Source organism: Haliotis rubra, unplaced genomic scaffold (genome assembly GCF_003918875.1).
Source record: "Haliotis rubra isolate DU_JTF1 unplaced genomic scaffold, ASM391887v1 Scf321, whole genome shotgun sequence".
Lineage (NCBI taxonomy): Eukaryota > Metazoa > Mollusca > Gastropoda > Lepetellida > Haliotidae > Haliotis > Haliotis rubra.
The window spans coordinates 73,207-89,964 of NW_025766993.1; the positions used below are offsets into that span (position 1 = coordinate 73,207).

At 39.9% G+C, this 16,758-nt stretch overlaps 1 protein-coding gene across 4 annotated transcripts in view; it reads right to left on the reverse strand.

Moving 5' to 3' along the window:
• Nucleotides 1-16,758, reverse strand: part of LOC124283783 (glycine receptor subunit alpha-1-like) — a 71,826-nt gene that overhangs the window by 46,065 nt on the left and 9,003 nt on the right. Inside the window, exon 1 of one of the 4 annotated variants that reach the window (XM_046719805.1) lies at nt 6,620-7,528. The exons of 2 other annotated variants lie outside the window; for them this stretch is intronic. In XM_046719805.1, coding sequence (XP_046575761.1) covers nt 6,620-6,705 — 86 coding nt within the window. In that variant the 5' untranslated portion in view covers nt 6,706-7,528. Of the gene's footprint in view, nt 1-6,619; nt 7,529-16,758 lie in introns of those variants that run through there. One more of the 4 variants, XM_046719807.1, reaches the window with a different exon arrangement.

Here is a 16,758-nt window from a genome sequence, read left to right on the forward strand (position 1 = left end):
AAATGATATAAACAAAAGATGCCTGATAATGTGTTTCTGAAAGATTTCGTTCTGAGCCCAAGAAACATCAAATCGACACTGCCTTCCATTTTGGTGATCCAGCTTGAGTATCAGAGTCGATATATGGCCCTGAAATCGATGTAGCTGTCAACCTGTTTGATGAATGTCCACATTTCGAACTAACGTGATTATTGTTTATTCGACGTTGAGCTTATCGGTTTCTTATACAGCTTTCACTGTCACATGTTACGTCTGTACTTAACACTTATTTTTTAAATATTTTTAAATCCATGGTAGTGATCCCTAACATTATCGTGGATGGAGAACAAAATACGACTGATTGTATTTATGGTCACTGGAAACAGAACGGAAAAACAGAAGGCATAATGCAGCTGTTAGTATGCGCTGTGGACTTCTGAACAAAGTCCTATCGGTATTGGAATTCTTGATCATGTTTCTTTCAGAGCTTGGCATGAACCAGGGTTCTTTGACGTGTTTCGGTCCTCAACACGACATCAAAGAAACGTGACCCACAAACTCCACATTTATTGCCTGCGTTGCCAAGCAAAGGGAATCGTGTTTTCCAGCGTGATACTGATTCCATTTCATGAAACTCTGCTAGGCAAAATTTGTCGGATTTTATCATGTTTTATGTATTTTGTCCTTATTTTTTGTTTGTTTCTTTGCCCTCTTAACAAAGATTGATAAAAAAAGCAATTGAATTTTGTCATTATATTTGAATAAAAAGCAGTATAACATTTGAACATGTGACCTCCCTTCGTGTGCAGGTTGTCATTGTCTATGATTGATCAGCTAAAGTGATCTGTTAATACACTCTGAAAAGGCATAGTGGAAATTGGGAAATATTGAAATACAGTAACAAAGAAACTGGATTGTGATAGTGAGGTCTGAAGGCATCAAATGCGTTTGAACCTTCACTGATGTTGTCATAAATAAACACAGTAATGTATTTTAGTATTTGGTATATATGAATTTAATTGTAATTCCATCATTGTATATTAATCATGTGTGATTGAAAGAATATTTTCATTATCCATATATTCATCCGTATTAACAGACTGTTCTGTTATGCGTCCATACTATTAGACCGTCAAACACCATTGTGTCGAATTTGAATGGATCGACGTGATTACTTCGTGTTATTCGAGGTTCGTTACAAACAAGATGACTAAGGAAGTAATACGCAGGGACCAGGTCCTTATTCTCGAAATGTTCGTAACCCTAAGATTTCTTAACTTTTGTCGTAGACAGTGTGTTAAGAATTGGTTTAAGAAGTTCGTAGGGCTAGGAACGTTTCGAGAATTGCTAGCCAGGTTTTTACTTCCAGACAATCTTACGTTCGACCCATCAAACGTTCGACACAACGGTGGTTGTACATATGTCTTTAAAGACACTGCACACGATTCAATACACAATCGCATGACAACCAGTGCTTGCAGAGACCTCTTTGTCTGTCTGTTCCTCCGGAATTAGACCGCGGTTGTGGTAGTGAATGGCGGGACACCACTGATTTTCAGTTATCCATTTGTATAATTGCCACCGCTATACTGCCTTTTACGCCCAGTGGAATCATTTCGCCAGATAATCGAGGCTGGTTATTCTCTGCATTGATGTTTCATATTTAGCTGTTGCAAACCCGTTCATCTAAGTCCCATGTAACTGGTAGACGTCTCCAGTGACGCGTCGGAATGTATACTGTGGTAGATTTTAGTCGGATGAGTAAGCTGAATACAGAAATAGTAGGTTCTGGGCAGCGATGGTTCGTGGGTGCGGAATAATGTATGACATTATGCTCACCCGCCTGAGATAAAAGTCCATCATTTTATTTCTGGCATTGAGTCTAGACGTAGCTTTGTTGAAGAATGTTGTACTTTCTATATAATAAAACCATATCACATGGCTTTAGAGTGAACTGTGTGCAATAGGGCATCACTTATATATATCATCTATGATTAAAGTCATTCGTACGTACCATGCAGGCCTGCAATAAAGGCTGTCATTTATGCTATACAACCTTATCATTTCATTTATGTAATATCCATGTCTCAAAGCCAAATGCCACGTTGTCCTTATGTGATATTGCGATAGGACAGTCTGGAAGAATTCCGGATCCCATGCCATTTAGCATCTTTAAAACCAATCCAACTGCAGTAGCACACGCAGTTCATTTTACAATACTCGCATTACTGTCACTCCGTTTGCCTGAGTCACCTCAAAGCATACATACAGTAGACTGCAGTTACCAATTGTTGCCAGCGGTACGATTCCATTAAATCATTCCAGTGTGTACCAAACCGTAGAGCAGGCAAGAAAGCGAACGCCTGGGCCTAGATTTTCGAAGCGCTAAGGTAGTCGTAAGTTAATGTTAATGTACATCACTTACGACTATCTTAGCGCTAAGAGAGCTTCGAAAATCTAGGCCCTGGATGGTACCGACGGAATGGACATACCTCCTGTCATGAAGACGAAACTAGGATTAGTAGCGCAGACGAAGGTCGTCATTTTGTAATACGCTGTTGCCCGATAGTGGAAAACACATGTTCATATCTGTACAAATGAAGCCGCAGGGATCAACAGCAGATAGAGGAATCTACAACAGCGAGCTACTGATATGTGTTTTGCTGTCGACAGTCATGTGCTGTTTTGATGTCCGTGCGCTGATATGTGCCAGATAATCACAGTGGGTCCATCTGGATCTGACTTTACGTATGAAATGATTTATTATATGTGTGTGTTGAAAATTCAAGTTGAGCTATAAGTATTTTAGATTAAAAACGTCAAAAACCCTTTCCAAAACCGAGCAACTTCTAAGCTGGAGTCATTCTGCGGTCTTGATAAGTGGAGCATGTTCGGTTGGAAACTTGATTTGACACCTTTTTTCAGTTTCATAAGCTTTGAATGTATAGTCTTATATGTATATATGGTGTTATAATTATTTAGATATATAACTGGGTTAGTGAATTATGTTTAACAGTATTACGTATGTCACATCTAAATGTGACGAAAACCAGACCATAAAGGGTTACAATTTGTAGAACACATGTGGTGTTTGTAGTTTAAGGATCAGTCTTTGAGAAAATCTGAGGTTCGAAAACGCGACCAGCATATTCTGACACGTGAAACTTACGCAAAGGTTTACAGTGAATTTTAGCGCTAAAGATCACGAAATTACACGTGGCCCGGCCTGCGAAAAAGGTTAGTGTTAAATGCTAATACCGGATCTCTATTTATGTAGGGTGTACTGGTAAACAGTTTAGCGAGAGCTGCCTACTATGGATAATCCTGCGTCGTTGGAACTGTTGTCTCACAAGGTGGATAAAATACTACGACCAAGGCTCAGGAATTATAGACATTTAAGTGTTGGCATCTAATACGAAACCACACAGAACCGATATGAGCTCTTCAGATGACCCTGCACTGTAGCTAATAGGCAAACGAGAAGAGCATTATTTTAAATGCGTTCTACCAACCAAAATAGAAAAGCTTGAGCGGATTTATGCCTGATCACATTTCTGACAAATCTGATCTTTCCTGTCTTCGTGTAATACAAAATTTAACAGAGCGTGTGTTGTGTGGAATTTTCAAACCAAGCGTGTACTTCTGACCCATCTGTTGCCAATATGAAGACCACGGGAAGCTTGGCTTGGAATGTGCAAAGTATCAATAGTCATCAGAGCAACATCAGCAACCGTGTTCTGGCAAACATATTCTTATCATCTCGATTGTCATTTAAACGACCCTCCTTAACGCGAGAAGAACACAGGAGGGCAGATAACCCCCTCCCTAGATGATAGACACCAACGAGAAGACAGCTCCATGAAGATTGCACACACTTATCCGACAGACCAGTAGTTAAAAGGTCGTTTATCTTTTTTCCTTTTTTAAACGACGAAAATAGCAAATGTAGGCCTGGAAGATGCATTTTAATTTAACCATATGTTACGGTTATGTACTCAGCGAGTCTGTATCACTTATAGCTGGGTTAAGCCCAAGCCAAGAAATACATTATAAAGTTGACTCAACGACTTGGTACTTGGTAGTGGAGATGCATTAAACAGTGTGCTTTTGTTTTGCAGTCATATCCTTCCAACGTGTCCACTGAGTTTTGAAAGTGGCAATGCTGTTCCTTAATTTCTATCCCAAATGAATAATTTTAACATTTCAGGCGTTAACACTCTTCCTGGTAAATTTAATGCAAGTTGTTTAAAATTGTATTACGTGAACAAGATTGTATTACTTGTATGCTGATGCATATCTGGTGTATGTTTATCAACATGAGTTAGTGATTGATATCGACACATCGCAGACTTGGTGTCCCAGTTCAACAAAGGCAGTAATTATAACATCCAAAGCAATATTGAAATGGTCAATTGACCAGACAGAATTGTCTCCTTCTAAGCTCTACTATGGTAATGAAGCTATTACAGATATAATTAGAAATGAAACAGAATCTGGAATATATCAGGTACCACGGAAACAGGCGAGCAGTGTGATTGATTTCCAAATTAAATCCATGCCACTCTTTAATGAAACAGGTAATCAATGACACAAAGATTGCATTTATAACCTTTACTTTAAGAAAGAACAATGTTCATTGCTAACGGTTTCCCAAAGGATCAGTAAAAATAATGATGACAAAATTTACTTATTGATGGAATCTGGGACTACGTGTGCGAGATGTAAATGTTGGATAAATACTTTTATCCACAAAGTCTGCTCAGTATTTTCTGGTAATGCAGGGGATTACAAACACAGGGACGTTCTTGGCTATTGATTTTCAGGTATAATTGCAATTTTGATCCAAAAGGCGGTTAGTGGATCACAGTAAAAAAGACATTGGGTTGGAGTGCAAATATTCATTATTCTTCGATCTGTTTTATGTAGAAATAGTTAAACGTATTCGAGGGAAGGAAAGTACTTAACACAGAAATGTATTGACTTAAAATCTTAATGGGCTATTTTAGCAGATGTCTGATGGAAATATTTCATATGAAACATTCTCTACTATTACTGCAGATTGAGATAAATAAAGGGTTTGTGCTCGGGAGACTTGAATTAACAGAAGGACAGATGTAGGTGGCCTCTTATTCTCTTCAGCTAAAATCCTGATGACATTCCTATTCTGCCACGTGTTACACCTATTCCCTCTGCAACATGTACAGTTATGTAACAGTAATATTGTTCTGAGTACTGTGTACCTAAATGCCATTTTGAGTGAGTGAGTGAATGAGAGAGTTTTGTTTTACGCCGCTTTTAGCAATATTCCAGCAATATCACGGCAGGGGACCCTAAAACTGGGCTTCACACATTGTGGCCATATGGGGAATCGAACCCCGGTCTTTAACCACTGGGCTACTCCATCGCCCCGAATGTCATTTTGAAATAATATTTAAAAAAAGATCACCGGACAGTGCGAACAGGACAAAACCCTATTGTGTCTCCAGACTGTCTATCGGGAAGCGGAAGGTCGGTGGTTCGATACGAGGTCGCGTCAAAAGACGTTAAAAGATGGTACTTGTTGTTACTCTGCCTTCAGCTCCACAATCCTGGAATAAATGAGATCCTGGAAGGCTCCAGTCACAATATTGTGTCTGAGTTGGGTACACACCTTTAACCGCGTCGTGGAATGCCAGTGAGCGAAACAAACACCAGCCGGGGCTTGTACAAGCAGCCATGTACACGTGCATGTGTGCGCTGCATAAGTGCAATAATCATCAATTGGACTTTGAACTTAATTACACCCCACCTCGCGGCATGCTTTACTAGGAGGCCGTTATATTTCGTTATGCAGCAGGCTACGGTTACTCCGAATTCAAAGGGACCAGCAATTATGGTTCGTCCCCGGATATAACTTCCGTTGTGAATACTAAAATACTAAATTAAACGTACAATAAACTCCGATAACACCCCCCACCCCACCCACACACGGAACGGTTTGCCATTTAATTTAACTGCATAGACAAATTGAAGGCAATGAAGATCCCACACCTTCTGGATCCGGCATTTTCAATGGTTTGACTGAAAGGATTTCAACATGGAATGGTACCAGTTCCCACCAATACATATCCCCGTGTTAGTTCATCGTGCTGAAGTGACGCTGTCAGTGCAATTAATGTGGGTTATTGATATGGATTACTGTAAAGAACGGAGGTTGTACGAGGAATTTCACATGGCTCAGCATCTTGACATGAAAGCCGCTAGTCAACAGCATCCTCACTACTCAGATGTGCCAGTGTCTTACGCAGAGCCTGGCTTGAGTTCAAGGACTAATTGGAAACTACAGAAAGGTAGATCACACTGTCGGTTGGGTATACACAGATTAATGTTATCATTATTTGATGGATCTTCTTGTCTGACAAACGAAATTCTGAAATGGTTTGAGATAAGCAGAAAACTGTTAATCATTAATGAGCATTATTCATCTAAGTAATCTAATCACAGTTTGCTGTGTAGCCCCACACTGCCCCAGTGCATTGATTTTCAGACATAGGTTCTAGGAAAGTACCCACAGCCTTTTTCAAGCAAGCAACAGGAAAGAAGAGGCATATGCAAGGGGAGTTATAACAACGAAGGAAGTTTCATCATTGATGCTGCTTACCTCTTTCGGCTCTTCTCAACAGATACAGCGTCGTGGATTATTATTGAACCTATTACAGCATAAGCCACAAGTCTGCACATCTCCATCCTTGCTGGTGTAATTTCCTCCTTGGGTACAGATACCAGTTCAGTTAGCGCTCTATAGGAAGCTATCCCTACGTCCAGCCTTGAGATGTGCACCTCTTTCAAGATATGTGTTTCTTAAAGTGATAGCGCTTCGAGAATCGTGCAGATGCGGCTTGAAGACCCCTTTCGAATGGTTACGAGAAGTAGGCAAAGGCCAATCTTGTACTGATGGCTTACCATCAGGGCCTGACAGCATCACAATCAAGACACAGGCATCTGCAGAACTTTACGTCGCTGTTGCTTGAACATGTTCTGGCGCAGCAAGCGGGAGCGTAAACCAATACACAAACACAAGCCTCTGGAGTAACCGCAAAGCTGATTGATGATATCTTAACCATCGAATCGCATCTTCTCAAGCCCATTCATTTATTGTGTATGTAAGAAAAGCACTCTCTTGTTAGCAGGTGTGATTATCGCCGCATCTGTGCTGGGGATAAGGAAGTCAGACCGTTACTGCAGCGTCTTAGTAACAGAGAATCCCTTAAGGCAGAGTTCCTAAGATATCGCATCTGGAGGCACGATCAGTGCAATTACCTCTTTCGCTTCATCAAATTTCCAATCGTCTTGCAGTGCTGATAGAGTATACTGAATGATTCAATCAGTTATCATCGCTTGTCAATGTATACCCTGTATGTTGTTTAGCTAATACATTAGGCTGTTTCATTGGCTATCATCATGTAAGAAGCACATGGAAGGGTCACACCCACTTCGAGTCTGACCAACTGCGTGGAACTTAGCACCTGTTCGCACGAGTGCAACGCTACCACGGCATGAGATAAGCAGCGCACCGGAGGTAACTTGTCTGCATCCAGTGAGTTTTCAAAGTAACCAGACTCCTAACAACTGGTGTTTTTAAACTGTCGTTATCCTCTGCAGATCAGTGTTATGTTAGACCACAACGGATATCCCTCGTGCTAGCCTCAAGTAATTTGCCACCAATTCAATCGATTTATGCAATAAATTACTGTCAATAATTGTCCGTCGTGAATGTATTAGGCGCCCACAAACATTCCCGTTGCATTGACTCGTGATCTCAAAGGAAATAATTTCTCAGCACGACTTCTTTCGTAACCTATTGTAACATGTGATCACGTGCGCCTTTATAGAAATGATTCCTGACTCCGTGAATCCTTGGATCGTATAATCAATTTGAGATTCCGTTAGTGGACTTCCTGACATTTGTGTATTATATTTGTGTATTCCCTTATTCCAAATAATATAAAAGTGACAAAAACATTTCCATATTCCTAAGAATTTCTGTTAATTGCAGACACGCTTTAGCCATTTCCACTATATCATGATTAGGTGTGATATTGTGAGGTGTTCGCAAAGTACGTGCACAACGTCACAAACACAAGGACACACACAAATCAATAACCGTCCACTTAAAAGACTCAACCACGCGAAACTATGGCACTTATAATGAGGTATTGCATTGGACATACCTTTTTGTTACTGATGTGGCAAATTTGGAAATGTCCTAAACTGTCTACCGCAAAACGTTTAGGTGTTCGCAGTTTTACAAACATTAATGTACGAACTGGGATTTTGTAAAACAGATATCTCAATAATTATTCTGTTTTCTACTAAAGCGCTCAGTAGTACCATTTAAAAACATCTCATGAGTATTGACAGGAAATTATTTCATCTAAATACCTTCATTAAGTTGTTGATATCGAACAAAGTTCATTACATTTCCGGAACAATCAGTAAGAACATCTATTGATGTAGTTATTATTTAGGTTAGGTATGATGGCCATTGTCATGACAATATCTGTGCTGCATTTTCCAAATGTATCACATGAACAATATATTACAAATAAATGTAACATTAAAAGTGCAAACTGCATGTAAAGTGATCATGATAATGACGATGACGATGACGACGACGACGTCGACAACGATGATGATGATGATGGCATGGCTACCTGACCGAGTCACATGGTGCAATTGTGAGACAACTCAGCATTGTTTTATCCACACCCTCAAAAAGTAGCGTCAGACAGGGTAATAAGTACCATCTTTTAACGTTGCATGACGCGACAAGGGGGTCGAACCAACGATCTTCCACCCGGCAGATGCTCTGTACACGGTACTGCTGGATCGGTATAGATTTTAAATCTGTCATAAATAGTATGTGTTTTATCACCGCCTACTCAGCAATTCTGAAACTCCGTTATAAAATCGTACCAGATTTGCGCATCCATAGTGACTCTTAAACATGTATGTTATCTTATATGTGGAGTGATGTGACCGGTGCTTTTAAGGTCAAACAAGTTCAAAATGTTTAAGTACATCGATGACTGACATGATGACAGTATCTGCCCAACTAGACGGAAGTTATGGTAACATTTTTTTTTTTTAAAAAGATGCAAATAAACAATTCTTATCGTATTCATAAAAACTGTTCCCCATTACGAAATGACAAAAAAAATATTTTGTGGGCTATTGCTGTACGTTTTCCTTGAATAGCGAACTTCCATTGGCGAAAGATACAGACAGATGGTCTGTGGGAGAAAAGTTATATTCCTCAGACATCGTAAAGGCTATTTTCAGAAGGTACTTCCGCCCAGTACCGACTAATGTCAGTCAGCAAATGTATAAAATACTGAAAGCTGATACTAACCTTTCACCCACAGACCTTCTAGGCCCTGTAGCTCACCTTCAAACTTCATAAACCTAAACCTAGTAATTACCAAACGTTTAAACTCTTTGGCGTAATTTATTTGCCTTTACATTAACTGTCATGAAATGTTCTGTACATATGATCAGCAAACTTTAAGCGTTTTGTATTGTGCGTTAACAGATGTCATATTTCATACGGGATATCAACGACCATTTCAGCTTTTTGTTCAGCATCACACGGTGGTCAGATCCCCAGAAGCATTTCCTGGTCGAAAGAGATGACGAGGTGGATTTGATGGTCAGACTCGGTTACTTGATTCTTTACCTGCCATCGTTCTCCGTTCTGATCGAGACTAGCATACTTGAAGACTGTCGTCAAATAGCTTGAATGTTGCTGAGTGCGATAGTAAACAGAACACACAAAGAGTTCAGTATATGTTAGACCTGGCCAATCCTTAAACTAGGCGAATTATGATCTATTTCAAACATTCAATATTTATCAGTCATGTTCGATTATGATGAAGTGAAATGTAAAACGTCAGATAATAATACGAGTATGTACTGGATTAGATGTACTGGCTTATGTACTTGAACAGTTCTTTTCAGATACATATCTAAAGGTTTGACGATTTAACACAGTAGCCACGCACAATCTAACCGCTAAAGATCGATTACTTGGTTGATTGTGTGTCATCGAATTACACATTGTCCTCGAATCACACATTGTCATCTTGTCATCGAATCACACATTGTCATCGAATTACACATTGTCATCGAATCACACATTGCCATCGAATTGCACATTGTCATCGAATCACACATTGTCATCGAATCACACGTCATCGAAATACACATTGTCATCGAATCACACATTGTCATCGAATCACACATTGTCATTGAATCACACATTGTCATCGAATTACACATTGTCATCGAATCACACATTGTCATCGAATCACACGTCATCGAAATACACATTGTCATCGAATCACACATTGTCATCGAATCACACATTGTCATCGAATCACACATTGTCATTGAATCACACATTGTCATCGAATTACACATTGTCATCGAATTACACATGATTTCGTTGTTGCTCTTATATCAGATGCTGGTTTGTGTGGACACAAGCTGTCGTCATGTAACGGGAATATTTCTATCCGTGGCGTTGAACTACATACAAAACATAAAACATCTGAAGAACAGAGTACAATTTGAAAATAAGGGTTATTGTGTTTCAGATGTGCTGTTCTAAGCACAATTGAACCAATTTATTTGTTATTGTACCCTGATTATCAAAAAAAGCCTTCTGGGCTCTTCCTTTTCTCCTTTCCGACTGAACTTGGTTACAAAGATTCAATAACGAACCAATTTCCTGCCCTAAAAAGTTGAAAAAACACTGCTGATAGTTCCAATGTTTTCATATTATTTTACAGTATTGACTGTACAGTAGAGATGAATAGGCTCAGGTTTGAAGGAAAACATTGCAATCTGATTTGGTGAATTTCTGGAACAGCTCTTCAGAAACTCAAGCACACAAGGCCGCCATGTTTCCTCGAAATATTTTGTTAAAGGATTAATTACAATCAGCGATTTCTGTAAATGCACGCTTGTGGTTTCTCATTAGTCCTAATAGCATTGATCGTTGATGTTTCATCTATAACACTGTTATCATAACGACTGCTTCTGTTGTTATCTTAGCGGGCGTGTATGTGCCGTTTGTTAACCCACTATACAGTGTTGGAATCTCTCTTCATATCTCCTCAAAATGAACTCGGTCCGGCAGTAAGAACTTGCTGAGCAACCAAAACTCTCGTTTAGATTGTCCTATGTATATAGAAAGTGTCGATTGTAAATGTATTAACTGAAGGGTCGGTCGTTTTATCTGGGCGCGGTCTGCATTTTCAGAAATAACATAACCTGAGAGAACTAATTTTGTTCTATTTATCAGGAAATACAGAACACTTTAGAATGAGCACTGTATTATGGCACATTCTTCTTTTTTGGATGGTGGCAGGGGAAAAGGAATGCCTTCTGTCAGGATGAGATATGTAGTATGTTGGGAAGAATGCGTATATTGTATCCAGGAACCATATGCTAGATTGACCTGTATGTTTGACATGGCTACACACAAATGCTGTTAACATACAGCCAGTGAGCTATGCCAACTCTTTTACTCTCCAAAGTTAACATTTGACGTACATGTACATTTGTACTTTTAACCCAGCTTGCCATGATTCCTTAATGAAAATACTTAATATGTCTCAAGCCGTTGTGAAGAATTGCGTCCCTCAGTTGTGTGAAGATCCGATGCATTCGGCAGCATTTTTATCTTATTTGTCAGCTTATGTTTGTTTTCAACAGAATATCAAGAAAATGACAAAACAATTGAATTTATACTTTTCTCCAACATTGTTGATGTAATTGGTAGTCTGAACAGCGAGCCCCGTGGGTTCATATAAGGTACACGGGTCCACACAAAGCAAACATAAAACGTCGATGCGAGAGAATAATGTTTCCATTATCCATTAACGCAAACTAACGGTGAAAAGTATATGAATAGAACACACAAATATCGCTGAAGACACCAGGCGTTCTCGAAAGCTCTACCGTTGGCTCCCAACACTCATACAATTTTGTTTGTTGTCTGATACAGCAGTATCCCTGCGAACGTACGAACATATTAAGCTTAAACAAGTTTCTCGGTTTCTCTTTAATTCGAACGCCGATCCTGAATCTGACATGAGCAGGATGTCCACGCGGTTCCTTTGCGTCAGACTTAGTTGAATATTAATCCGGAATATTTTGCCGACAGTAAATGTGTCTAACCTAGAGATAGTTTTGATACGATGCACAGACACTTGATGTCACCATGTTCTTCCAGTAAGCGAGTGCCACAAACCTACTGAATTGAGCTTAAAGATGCACTTATGATATAGTAAGAATCGTCCAATGGACTCTGCCTTAGCATATACCAACTGCGTAGATCGATGTTCATGATTTCAATCACCGGATTGTATTGTCCAGAATCGATTGTTTATAGACCGCCCTTACATAGCTGGAAAGTGCGGAGTTAAACAACAACAAACATACATAGAGTATGGAAAGAGTTATGGAAAGAGCTTATATTTATAATTACGGTTATTCTGAAAAAATACATCCTGATATTCACACACTAAATATTGTTCTGCTTGTTTACCGAACAGACCTGACAATTTGAAACACGGCTTTGCAAATATGACCCTATCTGACAGCAGTGGTATATTCCCCATAAAAAGATATATATTATCTAAGTGATGATTCTTATAAAACCTTAAAGTCAAGCGATCTTCAAAGCCAGTTTAGTCTGTTGACGGTGCATCGGTCACATGCTATCTAATACAGTGTCCATATCGCTGTTTGGTATCACCAGATTAGAAGCACGATAATCATGTGTCTTAATCATGAACGCCTACACTTCCGCCTATAGATTGACGCTAAGCTGTTATCTGGAAAGATGGCGATGTGTGAGCCAACAGCTCCCGTTTACACATCTGCACCAGGTTGTTTTCACCGATAATTTCAGAGGCAGGCATATGATCTTGTCTAAAGTCCTTGCCTTCGGTTCTTAAACATGCGTGAGTCACAGCCTATCCTTGGTGTTTTGAAATTTCATTTTAACTTCCTAGACTTGATTATGGGAGAGAAATGAATGTGTGGAACTAACAAACGTGGATATATCCTATTATCTCTTTACAGGAGAAATTGTTGTAAATGGAAGAGTGAGTCTAGTTTTACGCTGCACTTAGCAGCATTCCAGTCATATGGCCGCGGTATGTAAATAATCGAGTCTGGACCAGACAAAACAGTGATCAACAATACGAGCATCTATGACATGTGTCAACCAAGTCAGCGAGCCTGACCGCCCGATCCCGTTAGTCGCCTCTTACGACAAGCAAAGGTTACTGAAGATCAATTCTATGTAAATAAAGAAGAAAAAACCCACCTTTCAATAATCATAAGGAGTCGGAAAACTGGGTCCATTTCACGAGTATGATTGAGATTTTGACACCTGGTGTTGCGATAAGAGAGCGTGTCCTAACGGTGTCACCCGTAATGAACAAATGCAAAGACAATGCAGTGTTCACCAACTAACAACAAACATAGTGACAGTACAGGCAAAACGATAATTGCATCTGACACCATAATGGTCGGAAGATTACACAAACAGAGTAGTATACTAGGAAAGAGTGAGTGAGTGAATTTAGTTTTACGCCGCTTTTAGCAATATTCCAGCAATATCACAGCGGGGGACACCAGAAATGAGCTTCACACGTTGTGCCCATGTGGCGAATCGAACCCGGGTGCTCGGCGTGACGATCAAACGCTTTAACCATTAGGCTACCCCACCGCCCAATATAGGGAAGGAAGGTGGGGTGACATGATACAAGTAATATTTACCTGTCCAGAAACAAAGACTCAGTGATCAGAATTACGGACAGATTTATTCGAAAGGGTCCAGTACGGATAAGCGGTGGTTCACTGTGGAACACAAATCGCACCTACAGCAACGTGTTCAGACTAAAGACGGGTCGTCGTAACATGTGTTGTACATGTCTACTTCAGTAGAACAAGTCATCAGTAAAGAGAACAAAGCTTCTCTTGAGAGAAAGTGATTGGGTGCAGTTGATGTATTACAAAGGAAATACCTTAAACAATTAATGAGTCGCATAACACAAAAAGGGTAAGAGCTTTCAACACATGCAATGGCTTGCTTATGCTGGGCTAGGCAAGACGGTCTTTCATTTTGTTGATTCATGAATGTTTAACTACGCTGGAACATATTGACTACAACAAAACAATATGTTTATCTACGGTGTTGTTTACTTGTTACGAGTACATAATGAGAACTGCACGTATGGCTTCGGAGAGAAAATACATGATACGAGTAACAGGGAAATGGTGGCGCGTTTAACAGACTTTCTTATTTCAACGCTAATGACAGCTCCTTAATGTGTATTCACATTTGTACTGTAACGTGGAATTAATTTTGAGTGATTTATCTTCTACTCCATAAAACTGTTTGGATGAATAACCTTAGAATTTTAAACTGGCTACGTAATCTCGCCATCCCCATCCACGTCTCCTCTCACATTCATCTACTCTATCCCTGGAGCGGTGGGGTAGCTTAATGGTTAAAGTGTCCGCTCGTCACGCCGAAGACCCGAGTTCGGTTCCCCACATTGGTACAATGTGTGAAGCCCATTTCTGGTGGCCCTGCTGTGATATTGCTGGAATGTTGCTAAAACCCATACTCACTCACTCATTCCATCCTTACACCTCCCATGACCTAACGGTTATTCATGTATAGTTCATCATTCCAAACGGTACCTCAACCACATGCACTAGGACGTTCATTGAAATCTGCATCCAGTCTGATCTGCTTCTTCGCCACACGCAAAGATTTATGCATACAACCTTTTTCATGGCTACAGTTATGCATACTTTTGAATTTCCAGTAACAGATTGATTTGATTATTATGTTAGATTTCCAATATCACATCAATCTGGAATTCTGAAAAAATGAAACTCTGATTAGCTTTTCCAAACATTTCGGAGTTAAAATTAAAAACGTTGATTCTAAAACTCTATTGATTAACACTCACAGTTATTGTTCCAAAAATCGCATTAGTCTTCGCATCCTTCGCAAGGAGACCATTGTGACTTCAGTACACGCGCAACTATGATACTAATTACCCGTGTGCCATTATATTGACATGATGCATAAAGCGTTGCTGGACACACATTCCTCGTTTTGTAATGGAAATAAATCACGCACTCCAGCTCCATCAGCTTGTACCGAAAACAGAGTGTGCAAACATTCTAGTAGCACCAATTGGGGATTCCAGTATTAGGCAGGGAGTGCCCCATTGTCCATTTGTGGTTAGTTTCAGTTGGTGTGTTTTGTCGATGTGTGTGACTATTTGGTGTGTCCGAACTGGGATATTTAAGAGATATTTGAAATGTGTTTTACGTACATGCTATCGTTTAAAGTCACTAAGAAACCGTGTACATTAAAGGCCCGCTTTTTTTACAGTCAAAGGTAGAGCTGTTATATAAATATCAGTGATAAGAGTTTCCATCATAATATTCATTAACACATGATACAGTCAGATGGTACAAACAACGCCGCCTATAGCCAACATTTCATGTGTCTATGATATTGTTAGTTTCATTCAAACAAAACTAAGATCCCCCCGGCTTAGCACGTCCTTAACCATCGGTTCTGTAGTTGGCAGTATCTTCTTATGGTTATGGAAAGGGTTCCATTCTTATATTGTCATAGATGTGATGTTTCATGTTATGGTCATGTTTAGTGTACTGAATACTTTGAGAGTAGTACATGGTGTATGGCATAACAACACTGGTCCAGACTCGATTATTTAGACCACCGCCATATAGCTGGAATATTGCTGAGTGTGGCGTTCAACAACCAACCAACCAAACCAACTTACTAGCCAACCAACCAATCAACCAACCAACCAACATAACAACATCAGGCATGAGAGCAGCTCCAGGCCACTCCACTAGACCTTCACAGGCATCTTCTGTAATGTGCGACAGGATGCAAGAAGTGCTATACATATTTGTGCCATCGCTGAGTGTCATGTTAAGAGGGGCGGTGGGGTAGCCTAATGGTTAAAGCGTTGACTCGTCACGCCGAAGACCCGGGTTCGAATCCCCACATGGGCACAATGTGTGAAGCCCATTTCTGGTGTCCCCCGCCGTGATGTTGCTGGAATATTGCTAAAAGCGGTGTAAAACCAAACTCGGTCAGTCAGTCAGTCATGTTAAGAATTCTTTCCGTTTGCTGGAGACCATATCAACGTTGTGTAGTGTCATTACAGTAAAACAAACAGGTATATAACATCTGATATCAGCATCCAACATAATAGGAAACACACCAAGCACAAAAAAGTCATAATTTGGGATGTAGGTAACAATGTGTCTCTTCTGTTCTTTTAACATAGGAGAGGGTGCACCTCGAGTTGCCGGGATGCTATGAATGCTCAACCTACAATGAGCAGCACTGGCCAGAAGATTCAGCTCATCGTGTAAGTACAAGCGATGTGCACTGATGATATGTCAAGAACAAAAAACACGTACATGTACCAGGGAACAAGGCAACACACGGAAATACGACTCATACATTATGCATTGTCTGTGGGGAAGCACCAAGTCGGAAAAGAAACTAAAGCATTCTTAGATGACTCTTGGATATGGATAATCTGAATTGCAAACACCTGTCCCAGGTGGATTTCTTTGGTATATGAAGTACACCGGTGAGAAAGTATATAACGATGAATGCTACGGATGAATCCACTAACGATGCTATCAGATAAGGTT